The sequence below is a fragment of the Malaclemys terrapin genome, chromosome 13 (genome assembly GCF_027887155.1).
Source record: "Malaclemys terrapin pileata isolate rMalTer1 chromosome 13, rMalTer1.hap1, whole genome shotgun sequence".
Taxonomy (NCBI): Eukaryota; Metazoa; Chordata; order Testudines; family Emydidae; genus Malaclemys; species Malaclemys terrapin.
In genome coordinates this window covers 46,556,310-46,578,274 of record NC_071517.1, presented here as the reverse complement: position 1 = coordinate 46,578,274, position 21,965 = coordinate 46,556,310, and the positions used below count along the sequence as shown (strand labels likewise).

General features: G+C 57.7%; 3 protein-coding genes across 4 annotated transcripts; all 3 read left to right on the top strand.

Annotated features, from left to right (window-relative positions):
• Positions 1 to 921: 921 nt before the first annotated feature.
• On the top strand, positions 922 to 6,317 carry ZBTB9 (zinc finger and BTB domain containing 9). Its single transcript, XM_054047271.1, has 2 exons — positions 922 to 1,038; positions 1,615 to 6,317. The coding sequence occupies exon 2, from the start codon at positions 1,640 to 1,642 to the stop codon at positions 3,074 to 3,076; it is 1,437 nt and encodes a 478-aa protein (XP_053903246.1). The 5' UTR covers positions 922 to 1,038; positions 1,615 to 1,639; the 3' UTR covers positions 3,077 to 6,317.
• Positions 6,318 to 7,044: 727 nt separating this feature from the next.
• On the top strand, positions 7,045 to 10,846 carry LOC128847778 (uncharacterized WD repeat-containing protein all2124-like). Of its 2 annotated transcripts, none has more exons than XM_054047475.1 (7): positions 7,045 to 7,390; positions 8,576 to 8,756; positions 8,993 to 9,099; positions 9,324 to 9,467; positions 9,604 to 9,684; positions 9,932 to 10,144; positions 10,709 to 10,846. In XM_054047475.1, exons 1-7 carry the CDS (start codon positions 7,226 to 7,228, stop codon positions 10,724 to 10,726), a joined length of 909 nt encoding a protein of 302 aa, XP_053903450.1. In that variant the 5' UTR covers positions 7,045 to 7,225; the 3' UTR covers positions 10,727 to 10,846. The 2 variants fall into 2 exon arrangements, with proteins under 2 accessions (XP_053903450.1, XP_053903448.1); XM_054047473.1 differs by having other exon boundaries at positions 10,483 to 10,846.
• SIT1 (signaling threshold regulating transmembrane adaptor 1) lies at positions 10,812 to 16,391 on the top strand. Its single transcript, XM_054047476.1, has 7 exons — positions 10,812 to 10,849; positions 11,912 to 12,762; positions 13,102 to 13,221; positions 13,745 to 13,781; positions 14,265 to 14,323; positions 14,830 to 14,897; positions 16,055 to 16,391. The coding sequence occupies exons 2-7, from the start codon at positions 12,726 to 12,728 to the stop codon at positions 16,322 to 16,324; spliced, it is 591 nt and encodes a 196-aa protein (XP_053903451.1). The 5' UTR covers positions 10,812 to 10,849; positions 11,912 to 12,725; the 3' UTR covers positions 16,325 to 16,391.
• Positions 16,392 to 21,965: the final 5,574 nt, after the last annotated feature.

Genomic DNA, 21,965 nt, shown 5'->3' with positions numbered 1-21,965 from the left:
CCCACCAATTGGCGGCTCCGGCTGGGTGGCCGATCTCTGACCTGCGTAGGCCAGGGGCCGGGCGTGTCTCGGGGGTGAGCCGAGCTGAGCGCTGGTTGGCTGAGGCGGCGTCCCAGGGTCAGCTCTTGGTTGGCCCGCGTGTGGAAGCGATCGGGGGTGGCTTGTGCTCGCCAGCGGTTGGTTGGCCACGTGCGGGAGGGACACCGGGGAGGGAGGCTCTGTGGGGGAGGGGCCAGGCTCGCCTTTGGTTGGCCAGCGGCCACCTGGGCGTGAGCGTCCTGCCGCGTTGCCCGGTGACCCAGCTAGAGTAGGAGGGAGTTTCCCAGGGCTCGCTCTCGGTTGGCCCGGGCTGTGGGGGAGGGGTTTCCCGGGGCTCGCTCTCGGTTGGCCCGGGCTGTGGGGGAGGGGTTTCCCGGGGCTCGCTCTCGGTTGGCCCGGGCTGTGGGGGAGGGGTTTCCCGGGGCTCGCTCTCGGTTGGCCCGGGCGGTGGGGGAGGGGTTTCCCGGGGTTCGCTCTCGATTGGCCCAAGGCGTGGGGGAGGGGTTTCCCGGGGCTCGCTCTCGGTTGGCCCGGGCTGTGGGGGGGGAGGGGTTTCCCGGGGCTCGCTCTCGGTTGGCCCGGGCTGTGGGGGGGAGGGGTTTCCCGGGGCTCGCTCTCGGTTGGCCCGGGCTGTGGAGGAGGGGTTTCCCGGGGCTCGTTCTCGGTTGGCCCGGGCGGTGGGGGAGGGGTTTCCCGGGGTTCGCTCTCGATTGGCCCAAGGCGTGGGGGAGGGGTTTCCCGGGGCTCGCTCTCGGTTGGCCCGGGCTGTGGGGGGGAGGGGTTTCCCGGGGCTCGCTCTCGGTTGGCCCGGGCTGTGGGGGGGAGGGGTTTCCCGGGGCTCGCTCTCGGTTGGCCCGGGCTGTGGGGGAGGGGTTTCCCGGGGCTCGCTCTCGGTTGGCCCGGGCTGTGGGGGGGAGGGGTTTCCCGGGGCTCGCTCTCGGTTGGCCCGAGCAGACCTCGCTGCTGGGACTCGCCCTACTGCACAACAACTCGCCGCAGGTAAGAGCTGAGTTTACCCCTCCCCCCTGCAGCTGGGGTGGGAGTGTCCCGCCGTGGGGCTGGGCAGGGCACTATGGGGCAGGTACTGGGGGGCTGACAGATTGTGCGCTCTGTAGGGTAGCGATGCTGGGAAGCGGTGTAGGGAGTTCCCAGGGGGCAGGTGCTTTGGGAGCGGGGTTGAGGGTCCCCGTTCCCAGGATCCTGGTCTGTGAAACACCCATTCTACCCCCCGCCCCGCCCCGGTCCCTGTGGCCCCCCAGTGGGGGTGGGAGGGTTGAACCCTGGTAACGAGCCCCGAATGCTTTCTCCCAGTGCTCTCCTATAACAGGTGATGCCATGGAAAGGGTGGGGTGGGGGGTGTTTCTCTGGGCCCCAACAACCCATCTGTCCTGCTCCATTGACATTTTCCTCCTGCAGCAGGCAGTGCTGAGAGTGGGGGTTTCTTGGGGCTCCAGCCCTTCCCCTCATTCTGCTCCTTCCCTTGCAGTTGCTCTCCATCCCTGTGGCAGGCAGCACTATGGGTAGGGAGTTTTTCTTAGCCTCAGCATCCTTCACTACCTGTCTCTCCCGTTGCAGTGACCTGCCCTGGGCAGGCGGTGCCATGGAGCCCGAGACCCGCAGCATCCAGATTGAGTTCCCACACTATGCTGCGGTGCTGCTGGAATCGCTCAACAAGCACCGCTTGGAGGGCAAGTTCTGCGACATCTCCATCCACGTGCAGGGCCGGGTCTTCCAGGCTCACAAGAGTGTGCTGGCCGCCTCCTCGCCCTACTTCCATGACAAGCTGCTCCTCAACGACACCAACTGCATTGTGCTGCCCAGTGTCATTGAGCCCGAGGCCTTTGAGAATTTGCTACAGCTCATCTACTCTGGCCGCCTCAAGCTGCTGATGGAGGCACTGCCCAGTCACCTGCTGGTGGCCAGCGGACTGCAGATGTGGCAGGTGGTGGACCAGTGCTCTGAGATCCTTAAAGAGCTGGAGGGGGGCCCCTGCCGACCCTGGTCCAGCCGGGCAAGCGAGAGCCAGTCCCCCAGTAGCAGCAACTATTTTGCTGTGAAGGATGATGGGGAGCCTGGGGGCAGCAGCTCAGAGGGGCCTGGGCATGGTGGTGTGTCATCAGGCCGGGCAGCACCAGGCTGCCTTGACAATGAGGTGATGAAGATTCGGGTGTCACAGGAGGAAGAGGAGGAGGAAGAGGAGGAGGAGGAGCATCAGGCCCAGATCTGTAGCGGCTCAATGGACAAGGCGGTGAAGATTGTACTGGAGGAAGATGAAGAGGGTGGTGGCAGAGGTGGCTCCAAGGGGCCGTCTTCAGGGGAGCTGGACAGTGCCTTCCATGGCCCCCGTGACCACCCCAAGATCTTCTACATCAAGCAGGAGCGCTTTGACCCTGACGAGGCAGCAGTGGCAGCACTGGGAGGTGGTGTGAGTGCTGCAGGTGAGGCCAGCTTTCTCAAGTCGCTGGCACAGGGGCGGGCATTGGGCATGGCTGAGGTTCAGGGCCTGTGCCAGGCAGAGTTCCAGCCAAGCAGTGAAGTCAGTTACATAATCCCTGCTGCAGGCAGTGGTGCCACCTCCTCCTCCTCCATCACTGCCCCTGGCTTCACCATTAAGGCCCAGCCCCTCTCCTCCGATGAGGCCGGCTTCCCCCAGAGCTCCTGGAAGCCAGTGGACCTACACGGCAATGAGATCATTGCCCATGCGGTGCATGGCCAGGTGGTGCATGCGCCCGTTAAAATTGTGACGGCGCCGGATGGAAAGAAGTTTGGCTGCCTTTGTGGCAAGCGCTTTGCCGTCAAGCCTAAGCGTGACCGGCACATCATGCTGACCTTCAGTTTGCGCCCCTTCGGCTGCTCCGTCTGCAACAAGAAGTTCAAGCTGAAACACCACCTGACGGAGCACATGAAGACCCACGATGGGAACCTGTATTCATGCGAGGACTGTGGGCGCAAGTTCCGTGTGCAGAACTGCTTCCTCAAGCACAAGGAGCTGTGCAAGGGCCAGGGCTGGGCCACTGCTTGCTGGACCTACAAATAAAACCTGGGGTGGGACTGAGTGGAGGACTCCTGCCAGCCTTCTCTAGGCCTGATCCAGCCCCTGAGCTCTGTTGCTCTGTATCCTTGCGGATCTGCCTTCCTGAGCTTGGTAACCTGCTCCAGGGCCCCGGGGACACCAAAACATGAAGGGACACAAATGGGAGTTGGGCAGACCAGGGGATTTGGCCCCAGCATGTTGGCTTCCCATGCTGCTCCATGGCTTAGGGTTTCTGACATATAGAACTTGCCATGGGTCAAAGGAGGGGAGATAGAGAAAGTGAGAGAGCCCCAGGCTAATGTGGGAGCTCAGGGCAGGAGGATGGAGCAAGAGGCTGATGAGAACCTCAAGGCTGGGGATTAACAGCCACATTACATCCCTATTCCCAATCTGGCCCTGCCCTCCTCTGAAAGGATACCGCTCTGTTGTGGGTGGACTCACTGAGCTGAGTCTGGGCAGAGCTGTGTCACTGTTCCTGCCTCTGGGTTTATAAGGCACACTCCCAGGTGTGGATTCCATGGCTGCCACCTTTCCTTGGGATGTGGGAATCTGCAGCCCAACCATCCTAGCCACCAAAACCAGCACCTCAGCCTTCCCCAGCCCTCAGTTGCTTGTACACATTCCCTCAGAATCTGCCTTGCTGTGAGCGTTCAGGGCAGATAACTAACCCCTTAGGGACAATAAGGTAGGTAAGCAAAAAACATAGGCTCAGCAAAGTGATTTCTTAACCACAGACACTTTACTCTTAAAGCAGTGGAGTGTTACAGATCTGTGAAAACCACAGTCCTGAGCTGCCCTCCAGTCTGATCTTACTCCTTCCGCGAGACTGAGTTCTGGTCAGTGTTCCAGACATGGCCGAGTCCCTACTGCCTTCTTCCCATCAAGCCTGGTCTTGTGGAGTGTGGCAGGGGGCAGCCTGCCCTTCTCCGGGAGCACTCCCCTTAAACCTAGTCTCTGACCCTTTTGGACCATCTGGTTTTGCCCAGATTTCCTGGTCCTGCAGGGAGGCTCCCACTGTCACGCCACCCTCATTCAAACCAGGCCCAGCGTGAGCTCCCCCTCCTGCCAGAGCAGCTCAGCCACTCCATTCCCAACCCCTTCATTGTGCCGTGAGGCACATCCCAGGCCTGGGGACTCAGTTTCCCCTGTGAGCCCAGCACAGGACTAGGGTGGGTTGAGGACAGGGGTAGAGGCTGGTGTGAATGTGCTGTACACTAGAGAGTATGGGTCTTTGCGCACCCTTCTAATGACTGGTGCACAAAGCAGGTGGCAGAGTGACATGTTCAGAGCAAGCGGTAGAGGTCAGTTTTGTGGAGCTGAAGTCCCTGAGTCACTTTCACCGTGACCCATGTGGGGTGGGGTTGTCAGCCCCTCTGCAATCCCCTTACCCTGCTTGATTTCTCCCCCTATCTTCTGGCTTCAGCAGCCTCACCCATTCTTGTCCCTGGCTTCCTGCTATGGGTGTGTTCCTTACTGGACTTGTTTTCTTTGTCCTCGTCTTCCCACCAGTTCCCTGCTGTGGTTCATGCCCTTTCCCACTGGCATCACTGGCCTGGGTGGGAATCTCTTTCTTTGAATAACACCTTGAGCCTTCTCACTGAGCCAAAGAGGGAAAGCCATTCCCTTGTTTTTAAGTGTATGCACCTCCCTGGGTCCCCCTGCATGGGCTGTGCACACACAACTCTTCACCGCAGCCTCTGCTATTGGTGGTTAAGAACATAAGAACAGCCATGCTTGGTCAGACCAATGGTCCATCTAACCCCATATCCGGTCTTCTGACAGTGGCCGGTGCCAGATGCTTCAGAGGGAATGAATATGACAGGGCAGTTTATCGAGGGGCCATCCTCTGTCATCCAGTCCCAGCTTCTGGCAGTCAGAGGTTTAGGGACACCCAGAGCTTGGGGTTGCATCCCTGATTATCTTGGCTAATAGCCATTGATGGACCTGTCCTCCAGGAACTTATCTAGTTCTTTTTTCAACCCAGTTATACTTTTGGCCTTCACAACATACCCTGGCAATGAGTTCCATAGGTTGTCTGTGTGTTGTGTGAAGAAATACTTCCTTTTGTTTGTTTTTTTTAAACCTGTTGCATATTTAATTTCATTGGGTGACCCCTAGTTCTTGTGTTACGGGAATGAGTAAATAACATTTTCTTATTCACTTTCTCCATACCATTCATGATTTTATAGACCTATATCATATCCCATCTTAGTCGTCTCTTTTCTAAGCTGAACAATCCCAATCTTTTAACTCTCTCTTCATACGGAAGCTGATCCATACCCCTGATCTTTTTTTTTTTTTTTAAGTGTTTTTCTAGACTTTTTGCAATTCTAATATCTTTTGAGAAAGGGACTAGAATTGCACACAGCATTCAAGGTATGGCTGTACTGTGGATTTATTTAGTGGCATTATGACATTTTCTGTCTTATTATCTGTCCCTTTACTAATGGTTCCTAACATTCTGTAGCCTCTGTGTTGGGTTCAAGGATTTTAATTTCTTCCTTGTTGACTAGCTCAGAAACACTCCACGTGGATGTGAATCAGATTAGCTTGTTCCAGAGCAGGGTGCCAAGCTTTTCTGACCCAAGTAGCTTCAGTTTTCTGCATGTTTTCTTTTGTCCCTGCCAGGGGGGAGACTGAGCTAAATCTGGCCATCTCAGCAAAGTGATGGCTGGGGAGGGGATAGGGTTGTAACTACTAATGTCTGAAGGTTGCCAGTGCCAAGGACTAGGGCGAAGGGAACCATGTAGGGCAGTGGTTCTCAAACTTTTGTACTAACCCTAAATTTAAAAACACTTTTTAATATATTTAACACCATTATAAATGCTGGAGGCAAAGTGGGGTTCGGGTTGGAGGTTGACAGCTTGCGACCCCCCCCCCCCCATATAATAACTTCATGACCACCTGAGGGGTCCTGACCCCTAGTTAGAACCCCTGACGTAGAGGGATCCAAATGGAGAGAGCTGAGAGTCACTGGCCCAGGAGCTCTGAAACAATCCACTTGCACTGAGGGACTGGCAGGATCCCTTCCCTAAGGGGAGGATCAATCTTGCCTTGGGCTGTGGGATACAGAGGCCCAAGGATTGTTCAGAAACACTAGCATGGAGGGGAACACGCAGGGACAGTTCTGTGGAGAGGGAGGGTTGAGGAGAGGGGTGTGAACCAATTAGTGCAGGGTTCTTGTGTGTAGCGGTTGTACAAACCCAAATCTCTATATTGTATAAAATTTTGCTATGGAATCTAAGCGGCTTTGCACTAGTTTCATTTTGACCTTCTCAGGGCTGCCACAGATGGGAAAAGGGCTAAACCCCGTCCCTGATACCCACTTCATCCTTGGGCACCTGCCCTATACACCTCTGCCCCCTCCATGGGTGCCTCCCCCATACACCCCCTTACCCCATGCACCCCTGTCCCCCCTTACCCCCATACACCCCTGTCCCCTTACCCCCCCTGCCCCCCTTACCCCCATACACCCCCTGCCCCCTCTAAGCCCCAAACACCCCTGTCCCCTTACCCCCCTGCCCCCCTTACCCCCATACACCCCCTGCCCCCTCTAAGCCCCAAACACCCCTGTCCCCTTACCCCCCTGCCCCCCTTACCCCCATACACCCCCTGCCCCCTCTAAGCCCCATACACCCCCTGCCCCCCCTTACCCCCATACACCCCCTGCCCCCATACACCCCCTGCCCCCTCTTACCCCCCATACACCCCCCTGTAATAACGAGGCCTATGGCCGCGACCTCTGACCCCGTGTGGGTCCCCATCGATGGGATCCCGGGACTGAATCGTGGCCTCGCGCCCCCCTTGGACACGGGGTTTTCGGGCCAATCGCAGCGCCGCTTCGGATCCTTCCGCCAATCAGAAGAACATGGGGGGCGGGGCTCAGCACTCGACCAATCCTCGTGAAGGGAGGCTGGCTCCGCCAATCAGCAGGCTGGTTCCGGAAGCTGTTGCCATGGAAACAGTTTGACTCAACCCCGGGACCCGGTGGAAGCGACACAAAGGGGAGGGGGACCCTCGTAACCACGGAAACCAGCCCCCCCGCCGGCCCGTGACCCCGGTAACCGACCCCGTGACCCCGGTAACCGCCCCCCCCGCGCTGCCCGTCGCCCCGCGACCCCGGTAACCGCCCCGTGGGGGGGGGGAGCCCCCATGGCGCGGCGGCGGCTGGAGCGGGAGGAGGCGGCCCGGGGCCCCGCACAGCTCCGCATCCGGCACCAGCTGCCGCTGAGCAGCGACCCACACGGGATCTACAGCCTCCGCTTCGCGCCGGCCGGGCGCTGCCTGGCAGCCGGGTTCGGCAACGGGGCCGTGCAGGTACCGGGGGAGGAGGGGGCTATGGGCGGTACCGGGGAGGGGAGTTGGAGGGTAATGGGGGGAATCACAGAATCTCAGGGTTGGGAGGGACCTCAGGAGGTATCTAGTCCAATCCCCTGCTCAAAGCAGGACCAACCCCAACTAAATCCTCCCAGCCAGGGCTTTGTCAAGCCGGGCCTTAAAAACCTCCAAGGAAGGAGATTCCACCACCTCCCTAGGGAACCCATTCCAGTGCTTCACCACCCTCCTAGTGAAATAGTGTTTCCTAATATCCAACCTAGACCTCCCCCGCTGCACCTTGAGACCATTGCTCCTTGTTCTGTCATCTGCCACCACTGAGAACAGCCGAGCTCCATCCTCTTTGGAACCCCCCTTCAGGTAGTTGAAAGCAGCTATCAAATCCCCCCTCATTCTTCTCTTCTGCAGACTAAACAATCCCAGTTCCCTCAGCCTCTCCTCATAAGTCATGTGCTCCAGACCCCTAATCATTTTTGTTGCCCTCCACTGGACTCTTTCCAATTTTTCCACATCCTTCTTGTAGTGTGGGGCCCAAAACTGAACACAGTATTCCAGATGAGGCCTCACCACTCGAATAAAGGGGAACGATCACGTTCCTCAATCTGCTGGCAATGCCCCTACTTATACAGCCCAAAAGGCCATTAGCCTTCTTGGCATATGGCACACTGTTGACTCATATCCAGCTTCTCGTCCACTGTGACCCCTAGGTCCTTTTCTGCAGAACTGCTACCTAGCCATTCAGTCCCTAGTCTGTAGCAGTGCATGGGATTCTTCCGTCCTAAGTGCAGGACTCTGCACTTGTCCTTGTTGAACCTCATCAGGTTTTTTTTGGCCCAATCCTCTAATTTGTCTAGGGAGGGGAGGTTGGAGGGTAACAGGGCTGTGCGGGTACCGAGGGGGGGTTATAGGGTACCGGGGGGGATGGGAGGTTGGAGGGTAACAATGCTGCATGAGGACCAGGAGGGGGCTGGAGGGTAACAGGGGAGAGGGGATGTTGGAGGGTAACGGGGCTGCATGGGTACTGGGAGGGGGTTGGAAGGTAGTTGGGGGAAGGGGATTTGGGCCACGTGGGTACCGGGATGGGGTTGGAGGGGTTACCGGAGGTGGATGTAACACTGTTCCTGTCGCATCATCCATCCCATTCTCAGTTTTCCCCCTCGCGCTCAGATTGTGAACGTGGCCACAGCCTCCCTGCACTCGTCCCTTTTCCGAGGACACCGTACGCGCCACGCGATCACTGCCTTGGCCTACCACCCGTGCAGACCCAGCCTGCTCCTGGCTGTGGGGGCTGATGGCATCATCTCTCTCTACAGCATGGACTCAGAGACACTGCTGGCAACAGTGACAGGTATCAGGAGACATTCCATAGGGTACCTTGTCACCATGTGCCTGGCGGGTGGGCCTTTCCCTCTTCTCTCCAAGGGAAGGGTTGCAAGGGATCTCTTCTCCAAAGAAAGGGCCAGGAGCCCTGGCCCTATGGTGTGGGGGGGTTGGTGAGCTGGGGGAATCCCTTCCTCACCTTTGTCCTTGTTGCTGGTGTAACAGCCCTTGCTGGTTGCTCTCCCCATGTCTGTCCCACCCCAGAGAAGGAGAATGAGATCAATGCCATGGATTTCTGCATGGACGGCAGCACCTATGCCACAGCTGGCAAGGACCGACATATTCGGCTCTATGACAGCCACACCAACCAGGTGAGTGGAGAGGGGCATTCCAGAAAAGGGTACAGGCAGCACGTATGAGGGGAGGGGTGGTGCCTAGGGGAGGGCTCTATCTGGAGTGTGGGTGGGCAGCAAGGATGGGGTGTTCTGTCTTGGGGAAGAGCCATGCCTGGAGTTGGGGGGGGGGGTGTTGCCCCTGCTCCCAGCTGTGTGTCCCAATCACCCCATGACCCAGATTCTGCTTCCCTTCCCCACAGCTGTCCCACATTCTGCAGGCTCCTGACTTCATGACTGGTGATGTGACACCAAGCAGTGGGCACTCGCGCCGCATCTTTGCCCTCCGTTTTCACCCTGGAGAGCGCCATATGTTCCTGACAGCTGGCTGGGATGACTGTGTGAAGGTCAGGCCCTGCATTATGGGTGGGTATGGATGGAGGGGTAGCAGGAGGAAAGGGAGGGGGCTGTGTCTGTGGCCTCTGGCTAATGGGGAGAGGTTCTGGATGCTACCATTGTTACCTGTCTCTTATCTGTGCCTAGATCTGGGACAAGCGGATGGCAAAGGAGGCTCAGAGAGTGATCAATGGGCCTCACATCTGTGGCCCAGGCCTCGACATCCAGGTGAGATGTGGGAGGTGACAGGGGGCATGAGTTACACCGTGTGGGCATGCAAAGTCTTGGCCAGGGCTGGTCTGTGCTGACCCTGAACCAATAGCTCTGGGACCAGGGTCACCTGCCCCCCAATACCCTATCCCCACTGGAGAAGTAACCTTTACCCACGTAGGGTAACTATGCTCTGGTACCAGCTCCTGCGTGCCCCGGGGGAGAGATAAAGCCCCATATCTAAGCCTGACTCCTTTCCCCCCAGGGTAACCGCGTGCTCACTGGCTCCTGGGTGCCCCAAAATGCACTTCAGCTCTGGGATCTACGGACATCCCAACTGCAGAAGAACCTCCCCTTTCCTGGGGGCCCCACGCAGGGCCAGTTCCTCTACGCAGCCCGGTTCTGTGACCAGGACATAGTGGTGGCTGGGGGCAGCGGCACCAGTGGAGCCAGCGCCATCCACACTGGCACTAACCAGGTGAGATGGTGTACCCCTGCTTGGGAGTAAAGGGGGAGTAGGCATTCCCCACTTGGGGGGTGACAGTGAGAGCTAATGGAACTGGGTTACATCTTGGGGACAGGGGGTCAATGTGAGCCAGGGAACAGGATGGGGGATGTTTGGGACCCTGGGCGGTATGAGCCAGGTGAGGAGGGCAGGGGAGGGAGTGGTTGGAGGGGTGGGGTGAGCAAGGACAGCAGGGAGGTTGGGGAGGTGAGCAAGAATGGAGGGGTGGGGCAGAGGAAGGCCAGGGATTGGGTGGTGTGAGCCAGGGCAGCAGGGTGCTTAGTCCTGGGTGACATGCTCTTTGTCTCCAGGTGCTCGGCGAGATCCTGCTGCCCAACAAACCGGTGCAGGCTGTGGCAGTAGCACCCGGTGGGCGGGTGGTGGCTGTGGCTGGCGTGGGAGGGAATCTCCACATCGCAGACCTGCACTGAGCCCCAGCAGAGAGGGGGTGAGAAGGGGACAAACCTGGGAGTCACAATCCCCCCCATCTACAGCTCCTCTGATCTATGGCTCTCCCACATGATTCTGCCCCGCCAGGACTATGGCCCTCTGTGATGTCTGGGAACACAGGCCCCCCAGACCCTCCTTCCCAACTCCCCTGCACCCCTCTGTGAGACCTGGAGCATCCAGACCCCTGGGCACCTGCTGGCATCTAATAAACTTCCTGCACCTGAAGAGGTGACTCGTGGGGTCTGTGAATACGAAGGCCTGGCCCATGTGCTGGGAGTCACGGGGGGGGGGAGGGAGCTAGCCACTTGCTGGGAATTTATGGGGGGACACTGGGATTTGTGAGGACATGTGTTTCTAAACCACTTCCTGCCACTGCTTTGTGCAGGGAGGTGGGGGCTCATCTCCAGCAGTGTTAAATTACCCTCAGTTTGGTGAGGACACCCCCAGCACTCCCCAGTCCTGGGCTCGGCCAGCCTGTGTCCATGCAACAGCCTCTGGAACCAGGAAACTCTGTGCAGGGAGCATCTACACTGCATCTGGGAACACGCCTCCCAGCCTGGGTAGGCAGACTTGTGCTAATGTGCTAAAAAGAACTGTGGGGACATCGCTGAAGGCTCATATTAGACAGCCAATGACTACACCGCTGTTTTTAGCTCGCTGTCAGCTGCAATGTATCCTCGGAGGAGAGACAGCCTCCACCCTCATCCTCCCCCTCCACCCGCTGCAGGGACAGCCTCCGCGCGCACGCACACACACACACACACACACCCCCCTCTGCAGGGACAGCCTCCGCCCTCACACACACACACCCCTGCAGGGACAGCCTCCGCCCTCACACACACACACACACACACCCCTGCAGGGACAGCCTCCGCCCTCACACACCCACACACCCCTGCAGGGACAGCCTCCGCCCTCACACACACACACACACCCCTGCAGGGACAGCCTCCGCCCTCACACACACACGCACCCCTGCAGGGACAGCCTCCGCCCTCACACACACACACACACACACACACACACACACACACACACACACACCCCTGCAGGGACAGCCTCTGCCCTCACACACCCATACACCCCTGCAGGGAGAGCCTCCACCCTCACACACACCCCTGCAGGGACAGCCTCCGCCCGGGGGGAGTGAGTGAGGAGAATGGGGATGGAACAGGGTGGGGGCAGGCACGCTAGGTGGGAAGGAGCAGCAGTGCAGTCATGAGACCTCCTCAGTGCTGCCAGCTCCCAGTTTCCTCCTCACAGTGATGTGATTTTTGGCCTCTGTTGCAGTCGGTTTCCTGATGATGCAAGAAACTCTCCAGCCTTTCTGGGAATTTCAGCCTGGCACACGGGAAGACCCTTCTGGTTGGCTGCCTTTCCACCTCCTGGGGACGAGCAGCCAATCAAGGCTGCTGCAAAGGCAGCTGGAGCTCCTCCCCTCCTCTCCAGAGCTGTGTCTGGGTGATGGAGGGGCAGGGGGAGCAGCCAACAACATCCTTGCAGGAGGGGAAGGAATGAAAAGAGTCCCCCTCCCTCCCCCATCCTTGCAGCTGGGAAGGGTGAAGAGGAGCAGGCCTGGGAGAGGGTATGAAGAACCCCTGGTACTAGAGGAGGAGCAGAGGTTGGGGTTGGAGAGCACAGAATTAATGCATGAGAATGGGGGAGAAGCTCTGGAGACACCTCTGAGTCCCATCCCTCTCCCCCCCCCCCCCCAGCAGCAGACCCACCTTTCACTGGAACCTGCCCAGAAAGGCAGGAGCTGTGCACTGCAGCTGCTGAGCGTGAGCAGCAGGAGTAGCGCAGAGGGAGGAGATGTCTGCGGGCTCTGGCACCGGAAATCCCCGTGGGTTACAGCTGCAGCGATGCTAACCCCCTGGGCACAGCCAGAGCTGCTGCTTCAGCAAGACAAGCTGTGGGGGGGGTCTCCACCAAGGCTGGGGAAATGAAGCAGTAAGACTGGTGCCATCAGGATCGGGGCAGGAGACATTGCCTGGATCCAGTCTGGAGCAGCTGCAACCAGCGTGGGCATCTGCCCTGAATCCAGAGTCACTCCAGTCTGGGATCAAGGATCTTTCACCGTAGGAGAAAATCGTGTTTCCCGCCCATGGGCTCCTCCTGCTGTAACTGCAGTGACTTTTCAGGTGAGTGCGGGGTTGCTGTGCCGAGTGGAGAGGCTCAAACATCCGCCCAGTTTGGTGTTTGTAAAGGTAAATTGGGCCATCTCTGTGCTTCAGCGTGACGCGGGGAGGGGCAGCATGTGGGGGAACATCCCCACATTGGATGTGACGTTTGCCGGAGCCTTCGCTGTTCATAGTGTGATGGCAGAATCCCCAGGGAGCCCTGATAGCTCAGCCAGGGACTATGGAATGAGCTGCCTGGGAGCCATGCTTACCCCTCTGGTGCAGCGCCAGAGCCGGTGGGGCAGGGCTCTCTCCAGACAGTGTGGGCCCAGTGCTCCCAGCAGCCCTTCTGTTTTGCAGGTCTGGGGCATGTGCAAGGCACTGGTGCCATGTGGGGGCTTGTCGGGGCACTGGTCCTGTCACACTTGGTATCCCTGTTGTGGAATATTGTCTGCTGCGTGAGGCACACGGCACACAGAGGTAGGTGCTGCAGGGAGGGAACAGTCTGTTCAGAGCACAGGGGCACAGTTCCTCCCCCCCCCTTAACTATAACCCCTATGTGGGGCTCCTGTCCCCTGCTCCTCTGCCTCCCAGACTGTCTTGGTGCACAGGGGGTACTGGCTCCTGGGTCCCCCTCCCCATATATCTCCAGAAGGGGCTACTGCCTCCAGTCCCCTCTCCCCCTCTGCCTGTTTTGTGTCTTGCTGCAGAGGGCACCCTTTATCCCCCTCACTCCATGTCCCAGCCCCAACTCCTCCCTCTCCCCATCTCACTCCATAGGGAGCCCAGCTACCCTTCTCCATGGCTCCCAGCCTGTCTCATGCCAGGCTCCCCCACCCAGAATCCCATCCCTCACTGACTCCCTCTCCTCCCATGTCCCTGCCTGCCACACCCAACTGGCACCACCAGCATCCCAGAGATCTGTCCTCCCCCCACCCCCGTTACAGCCTGTGGGGCTGATCTTTTTCTTTCTCTCTCTGTCTCTCCCACCCTGCCTGCACAGATGAGTCCAGGAAGCTTTTGCCTCTGTTCAGCAGAAGGTGAGTCCAACAGAGGAAACAGCAGGAGCAAGGAGTCACTGCATTGTCCAAGCATCACCACTGAGGTCAGGGGAGGGGGGCAGCTTTGTCAGCCAGCGAGATGGAACAGAGGCAGAAAGAAGGGGGGAATGTCACAGGGAATTGGAACCAAGGACTAGAACCCAGGAGTCCTGACTGCCAGGCCTCCCCTCCTGCTCTCAACCCCTAGGTCCCACTCCCCTGCCAGAGCTGGCCCAGAAATCAGGGGTTCTGATTCCCCATCCTGCACATCACTACCCACTCAGCTCGCTCTGGCTGGACGGGCCCCTGGTTTGAATTAAGGGGATTGTTACAGACTGAGACCACATGAGCATTTTTTCCCTCTCTGGGTGTGTACCACCACCGCCACCTTTCCCCATCCTCCTCTTCCTCTGCCGGTCCCCTGCGCGTTCACCTTTGACCCTGGCTCTGAGCCATTTACTGGATTTTTGGTTTCCATCCCAGTGTGAAGCATGTGACTGAGGAGATTCCAGTCTATGGAAACATCAGTTACCTGCAGACAGGTGAGTAGCACCCGGGCCCCTCACAGGATCAGGCCCCATTGTGCTGAGGATGCCCGGTCTCTGCCCTGAATAAAAGAGCACACGTGTGCACTCACACACACAGTGTGTGTGGAGGGGAGATAATTCTGTCACCTGTTCTATGACATTACTGGTCGAGTCCCCAGCTGGCAGCAGGCATGTCAGCATCATCAATGCTGATTTGCATCTGCTGGGAGCCTGGCTCTTGGCTCTAAGAAGGGCCATTCATGGTCTGGTTTCTTGTGGATGCTGAGGGGAGGTGTTTGAAGCAGCTTTGTCCATATATGCAAGGAGGCAGCAGCCCCCCTCCGTCCCCCCCCATCCTGAGGTCCCTGCAAGTCTCAGGCTTTGTTAAGACAGCCAGATGCTGCCTGTGAATGGGGGCTCCAGCTGCTCAGTACCTCTGCAAACTGGAGCCAACTTCTATCTCTGAGCTGATCCTGGACTCTCAGCATCAGCAGCAACCTTCCCTCTCCCTCTGTCGACAGGGCAAAGTTCTGGGTTTGAAAGCTCAGTGGTGCCAGAGTCCCAGGAAGAGCAGGAATCCAGCCCCAAGGTGAGCAGAGCTCTTGGTACATCTGTGGCCAAAACATCTGTAGCCACAGAAGCCGCAGCAGTCAGCTGGGGAGTTGATGGTGCAGGGGCTGTCCCCACTGACTGACTGACCTGTGGCATTAGAAATTGGGTAGGGTTAAGGTGTGGGTGGGGAAGCACAGGGCTGGGATATCAGGGGGCTGCAGGTTGTGATTGAGGGGTGCTGGTGGGGATGGGAGAGAGCCCAGGCTTGGAATAGCAGGGGACTGCAGGTCCAGATTGAGGGGCACCAGCAGAGTTGTGAACGGGGTGGGAGAGCTGGGGGCTCTGTAGTTGCGATTGTTACATTCATGTGTTCAGGGGCTGTGTGCGGAGATTAACTGCTTGCAAAGTGGCAGGAAGTGGTGAGTTATCAGCCCTGAGCATCTCTGTGCTGAGCCCATCTCCTCTCCTCGACCTACTTTCTGCCATTGACTGCTGGCTGCTCCTTGTTTGCCTCCAGCGAGCAGCGGGACCACCAGGCATGGAACTGGGGTGCAGTTTGCAGATGGTGGGGGTTAGCTCTGATGGACAGAGCAGCCAGCACAGAGCGGGAAGGGGACGCATGAGTGAGACTGAACACCCACCATTACCTCAGAGCCCTGTTGTCACAGACACTTTGGGGCTGATGGGAGCAGGATCTGTTGAGCTGAGCTGAGGCTCTAGCTGCATTTGTGGTCTCCTAGTAGGGCAGGCTATGCGGTGAGGGGGGCTGAGGCATCCTCTCTGCAAGGAGAGGGCTGAATAGCACACTGGGGAAGGCTAAAGCCCCAGGGAACAAGCTGTGGCGCACAATTCCCCAGGCACAGATGGTAGAGGGGACTCCGGGTATTTCCCTGCTCTGGAGATAAGCTGGTCTCTGAGTGTCGGGGGGCAGTTAGTGCCCTTCCTGCAGTCCATGAACCCCATAGCATGGGGGTGATGCTCTTCCTGAGAGGGAGCAAAGGGACCCTCCCGCTAGTCAGGGGGTGCTCAGCTCCACCCTCCCCAGCAGGAGCAAAACCCATCCCACAGGGAATTTGTTGGTTACAAGAGAGGGTGGGAGTTAGTGCTGCCAGTGGCATCCTAAGCAGCCAGAGGCCTCCACCCAACCCTAGGGCACATGCCACCCTCCCCCCGACACCTCTGCTCTGTCCCCAGAAGCCTACGTGCTACGCCAACCTCAAGATGCTGAAACCCCAAGGCCGGCAGCTGCCAGAATCATCAGTGGGGGGTGCTGAGATCCAGTACACAGATGTGGTGGTGACGGGGCCCAGGCGGTCAGAGCCAGAGATTTGGGGCGGGGGGCCCCTGAAGGGCAGAGAGGCTACTCGGCCGCAGTCAGAGCTTTACGCGTCTGTGCACGCAGACAGGTACACAGCGAAGTTTGAGAACCAAGACTACGCGAACAACCATGCGGTTCCCAGCTGAAGGGTGGGGGGCTAACGGGGTTCTGTGTGCATGATCCATAGCAATAAATACAAGCTTCACTAATGGCTCCAGTGTCTCACGTGCTGCTGAGGATACAGAAATGCCCCTGTTCCAGCAATGCCACTGCCCCAGCCTGGGGCTATGTTCTCGTCCTGCCATGCCTACTTCTTCCTCAAGGAGCAAGATTCCCCAGCCCCGCTCAATAATGCACAGTTCTCCTGCCAGGGAAGGTGATGGGGAATGATACTTCTTGTACATGGGGGCAGGGGCATATATAGTTATTAGTACTGTTGGGGCGGGTGGGGGGTAGTGCCAGTCACCACCTACCCTGCCACATTCCTGAGCTTGGTCTTCCCGTCATGCCAGGTACTAACATACCCCCCCACCCTACAAAACAGAGAGGGGGTTTCCCCATGGAAGGCATGCTCTATGCAGGCCTCCACCCCAGTGCAATGAGAGATGGGCCCTGCCCCAAGCAGCTGGAATTTGATACTGGAAGAGCTGTGGGTGCCCTGTGTGCACTTCAGGCTGGGCTCTTGCATAGTGGGGGTCTGAGCCAGTGTGAGTGGAGGGGATGCAGAGGTGATGTAGGTAAGGCAGGAAGGGGGGGAGGCCAGGGTTAGGGCGGCTGCTCCCAGAGCCCTGCAGCCAGAGACGTGTAGTCTGGGCATGGCCCCAACGGGGGCAGCAGACACCAGTCACAGCCCACTCCCCAGGGCAGCAGCCTGGCGGATGCTGGCAGGTTTCACAGCCCGGCAGGCAGCTACTGTGGGGAACTGTCTCGGCTTCTGCACTGGCCCGGTGGATCCGAGTCCCCGTCCCCTGCCCCGCCCCCGCACAGACTCTGCCCCCCCCCAGCAGGCGCGGAGTGTCACTCCAAGTGAGGGCAGCGCAGCGGCTTCAGCAGATGTTACTGAGCATGCTCAGTCCCTGCGCAGCTGCACCACCCCCGGTAAACGCGCCTGGGCACCGGTAACAACCCGACCCGGGTACACAGCCGCGGGGGAGGGGGGGTCAGGCTGACCCTGGGGCCCTCCCGTCGCTGGGCCCCACAGGACGGAAGTGCCCGGGGCAGGCTGGTAGGTGTAGTTCCTGACTCTCCTCGGACCGGAAGTGACGTTAGCGTCTGCCACAGCGACGGGCGCTCCCGTCGCTCAGGACGCGGAAGTGCCCCGCCCCGCTTTCCGGGGCACGCTGGGAAGCGTAGTTCTCTCACGCACGCCCGGCCCAGCTACGCCCCCCCCCCCCCCCGCACACACCAACTGCCCCCCCCAGTCCCAGCTACGGCCCCCCCCCGCACACACCAACTGCCCCCCCCACAGTCCCAGCTACGGCCCCCCCCCGCACACACCAACTGCCCCCCCCCACAGTCCCAGCTACGGCCCCCCCCCGCACACACCAACTGCCCCCCCGCACACACCAACTGCCCCCCCACAGTCCCAGCTACGGCCCCCCCCCGCACACACCAACTGCCCCCCCACAGTCCCAGCTACGGCCCCCCCCCGCACACACCAACTGCCCCCCCCCGCACACACCAACTCCCCCCCACAGTCCCAGCTACGCCCCCCCCGCACACACCAACTGTCCACACACACACACACCAACTGCCCCCCCACAGTCCCAGCTACGGCCCCCCCCCGCACACACCAACTGCCCCCCCACAGTCCCAGCTACGGCCCCCCCCCGCACACACCAACTGCCCCCCCACAGTCCCAGCTACGGCCCCCCCCCGCACACACCAACTGCCCCCCCCGCACACACCAACTGCCCCCCCACAGTCCCAGCTACGCCCCCCCCCCGCACACACCAACTGCCCCCCCGCACACACCAACTCCCCCCCACAGTCCCAGCTACGCCCCCCCCCGCACACACCAACTGCCCCCCCGCACACACCAACTCCCCCCCACACAGTCCCAGCTACGGCCCCCCCCCGCACACACCAACTGCCCCCCCCACAGTCCCAGCTACGGCCCCCCCCCCGCACACACCAACTGCCCCCCCACAGTCCCAGCTACGGCCCCCCCCCGCACACACCAACTGTCCCCACACACACACCAACTGCCCCCCCACAGTCCCAGCTACGCCCCCCCCCCGCACACACCAACTGCCCCCCCGCACACACCAACTCCCCCCCCCCACAGTCCCAGCTACGGCCCCCCCCCGCACACACCAACTGTCCCCACACACACACCAACTGTCCCCGCACAGTCCCAGCTACGGCCCCCCGCACACACCAACTGCCTCACGCAGCTCCCCGCCCAGTGCCAGGGGGACTTTCCCCTCCATCCCCCCCACCCTCACTCACCCTTTTTGCGGATACAGACTAACTCGGCTGCTACTCTGAAACCTCTGAAAGCAGCTCCCCGAAGGGCGCCCGGTGACTCTCTGTTTAATGAGCTGCCTAGAGAATCCCATCAAACTCTCCCACTTTTCTCACCTATTTAGTATCAATATAAAATCCCTTCAGATCTTGGTGGTTTTCTGTCATATTAAATATTTTTGATCTATTTCCTCCCCAATTCTCAAAGATAGATATAAAATATCCAGTGTGCATTCCTGTAGTAGCCATGGTGGTCCCAGGATATTACAGGGTGCCCCTTTGATTTATATACAAATGTTTGATGTTATTCTCCAAACCGTTCCTTATGAATCCTTACATGTTAGCTTTTTTGAGCAGTGGCTGTGCATTGAGTGGAGGTTTTTAATGAAGCTGTCTACAGCAACATGCAGGTCACTTGAGTTGATAGTTAATTTACAACCCAGTGAGTAAGGTATATGAGGAGCTCCAATTTCCCCCTCCAATGTGCAGTGCTTTGCATTTAGAGAGAGGGTAGGTTAGGTAATGCCTTTTACAGGACCAGCTTCTGTGGGTGAGAGAGCCAAGCTTCTAAGCTATGCAGAGCTCTTCAGGAGAATATCCTAAACCATTCTAAAATTTTGCCCTCCTTTTTCTCTAGTTATCTTTTACTAATTTAATATTCCCTGAGATTTTCCCCGTCTCTCTAATTATAAATATTAACATAAAATCCCCTCAGATTTTGACTTTTTCTCAAATTCTTGAATAGTGATAGCAAATCCTTGCAGATGTTGCCCCTTTTTGAATAACGATATGAAATTCACTCAGATTTTACCTCTGTGCCTACTGTTGATATATAATCCCTCACAATTTTACACTTTCCTCTCTAGTTTATGAAAGTTGATTCAAAATTCTTCAGATTTTTCTCTCTTTAATGACTGAACATTGATATCAGATGCCAGATTTTTGCCTTTTTCCAGGCGCGTGTAGATCACCGTGGGCATTTCACTGACATCAACGTGGGGTGGTCTGAGAAGGTGCATGACGCACGCATCTTCAGGAACATGGGCCTGTACAGAAAGATACAAGCAGGGACTTTCTTTCCAAATCAGAAGATTACAGTGGGGGATGTTGAAATGCCCATAGTGATCCTGGGAGACCCTGAGTACCCCTTACAGCCGTGGCTCATGAAACCTTGCACAGGACACCTGGACGGCAGTAAGGAGTGGTTCAACAATACAATGCTGAGTAGGTGCCGGATGACAGTTGAATGTGCCTTTGGTGATGCCTTTATGGCTGGTTAGACCTTAATGAGGATAATAGCCCCATGGTCATAGCCGCGTGCTGTATGTTGCATAATCTCTGTGATGCTAAGGGTGAAAGGTTTGCTCAGGGGTGGAGTGCTGAGGCAGACAGCTTGCCCGCTGATTTTGAGCAGCCAGATACCAGGGCTATCAGAGGAGCCCAGAGGGGGCCAATTCGAATCAGGGAGGCTTTGAGGCAACACTTTGAAAATGAGAACCAGTAATGTATAATCTCTGTGATTAGTGCTGCAATGTTACATTACATGCAGTTTTCCTAGGAAGCAATGGTGACATTTGGGGCCTTACATTCCAGTAAGCAAATTATTAAAATGCCTGTGTATGTATTGGTAGTGCCTGCAATCTCAATTTGTAGGCAACAAATAAAGATGTTACCATTTGAAAACTTTGCTTTTATTGCACAAGAAACAGCACACTCAAGCGCACACAGATAATTGGTGGGAAAGGAGGAACCAGGGAAGGGCAGACTTTCACAGCTGTGTGTAGGTCCAGCTGTCATTGTGAAAGCTGTCCAAGGTGGTGGAGTGAATGGGAATGTGCAGGCGGAGTTTGGGGGTGAGGGGGGGTCATGGAAATGAGTCTAAATGTGCTGCAGAGGAGGGCGCGCGGATCTGCTCAGTCTGCAGCACTATTAACAACTCTGCAGCATCTGCATTTGCTCCTCCATTACTTTAATCATCCGCTCGGTTGCGTCCTTAACAAACTCCTGATTCTCTTTTCTGTCCTGCCATTCGGCTTCCCAACCCTCCTGGCGCTCCCTTTTCTCTGCATTGGAGCAGTGCAGTACCTCCCGGAACATGTCTTCTTTGCTGTGCCTCGGGCGCTTTCTTACCTGGCAGAGATGCTCAACTGGGCTGTGTGGGGCGTTCCCCACATCTGCCAAAGCACAGGGGACAATGCACAGAAGCGGGATTGTTAAATTCACACACAACATTGAAACATTTCAGTTAAATACATCTTTTGCAACATTGCCATCACTTTCTCACTGACCCTTGCCAAGCACACATCTCTGCGAACACCCAAAGCATGATGAGTGGTGGTGGTGTGGTGGTGGTGGGCTCCACCTAGGGAAAAGAGCGCACACACTTTGCAAGGGTCATGGTGCAGCATACTAGGGGAAAAGTTCTAAAATTCCCTCACACTTTTCCATAGGCGGGGCCATTCTAGCAGATATCTCACTGCGAAAGGTAAGCAGGGAAACAAGGGCACATCCACTCCACGCTTGTGGCTTCTGCCCTGCTCCCTATGCTGATCGCCTGTGTGCCACTTTGGTTCCTGCACAAGTGATTGCCGAATGGCGCGGGAAAGTATCCTACCATGGGGGGAGGAACAAAGCTGCTCTGCCACAGAACCATCGGCAGAGGATTGTCGAGTACCTCCAGGAACCTTTCCTGGAGCTCTCTCTGGCGGATTCCCATGAGATCTCGGCGTGAATCAACACCCTGTTCTGCCGTACTGATTAGCGACACAGGGAAACGTCCACCTCACAGAAACACAGCCAGCCTCCCACATTTCTATACCCTGAACCCACCTCCACACTACACAAGTCACAGGCACTTACCAGGCGTCTCATCTCCTGCTTCTTGCTCCCCGGACAGCGACTGCTGAGACTGGCTAGACACCTCTGGAGTGGAGAACAGTTCCTGGTTGCCTGCCCCACTGGGTAACTCCACCAGGAGCGGCACAACCTCATCTAACTCAACCTCTTCATCAATAACTTCATGCTCCAGGTTAGGGCCTCTTTCCGCTGCCTCCAGGCCCGCCAAAGCATCCGTGGTGGTGGTAGTGAGGTTGCCACCAACAATAGTGTCCAGCTCCTCATAGAACTGGCAAGTCTTAGGTGAAGCACTGGAGCGATGGTTTGCCTCCCTTGCCTTATAGTACGCCTGCCTCGGTTCCTTTATCTTCACTCTGCACTGCAGCGTGTCCCGATCATAGCCCTTTTCACACAAGTCTCGAGAAATCTGCCCGTAGGTATCCCAATTCCTACGGCTCGAGCACAGCTGGGACTGTACAGCCTCCT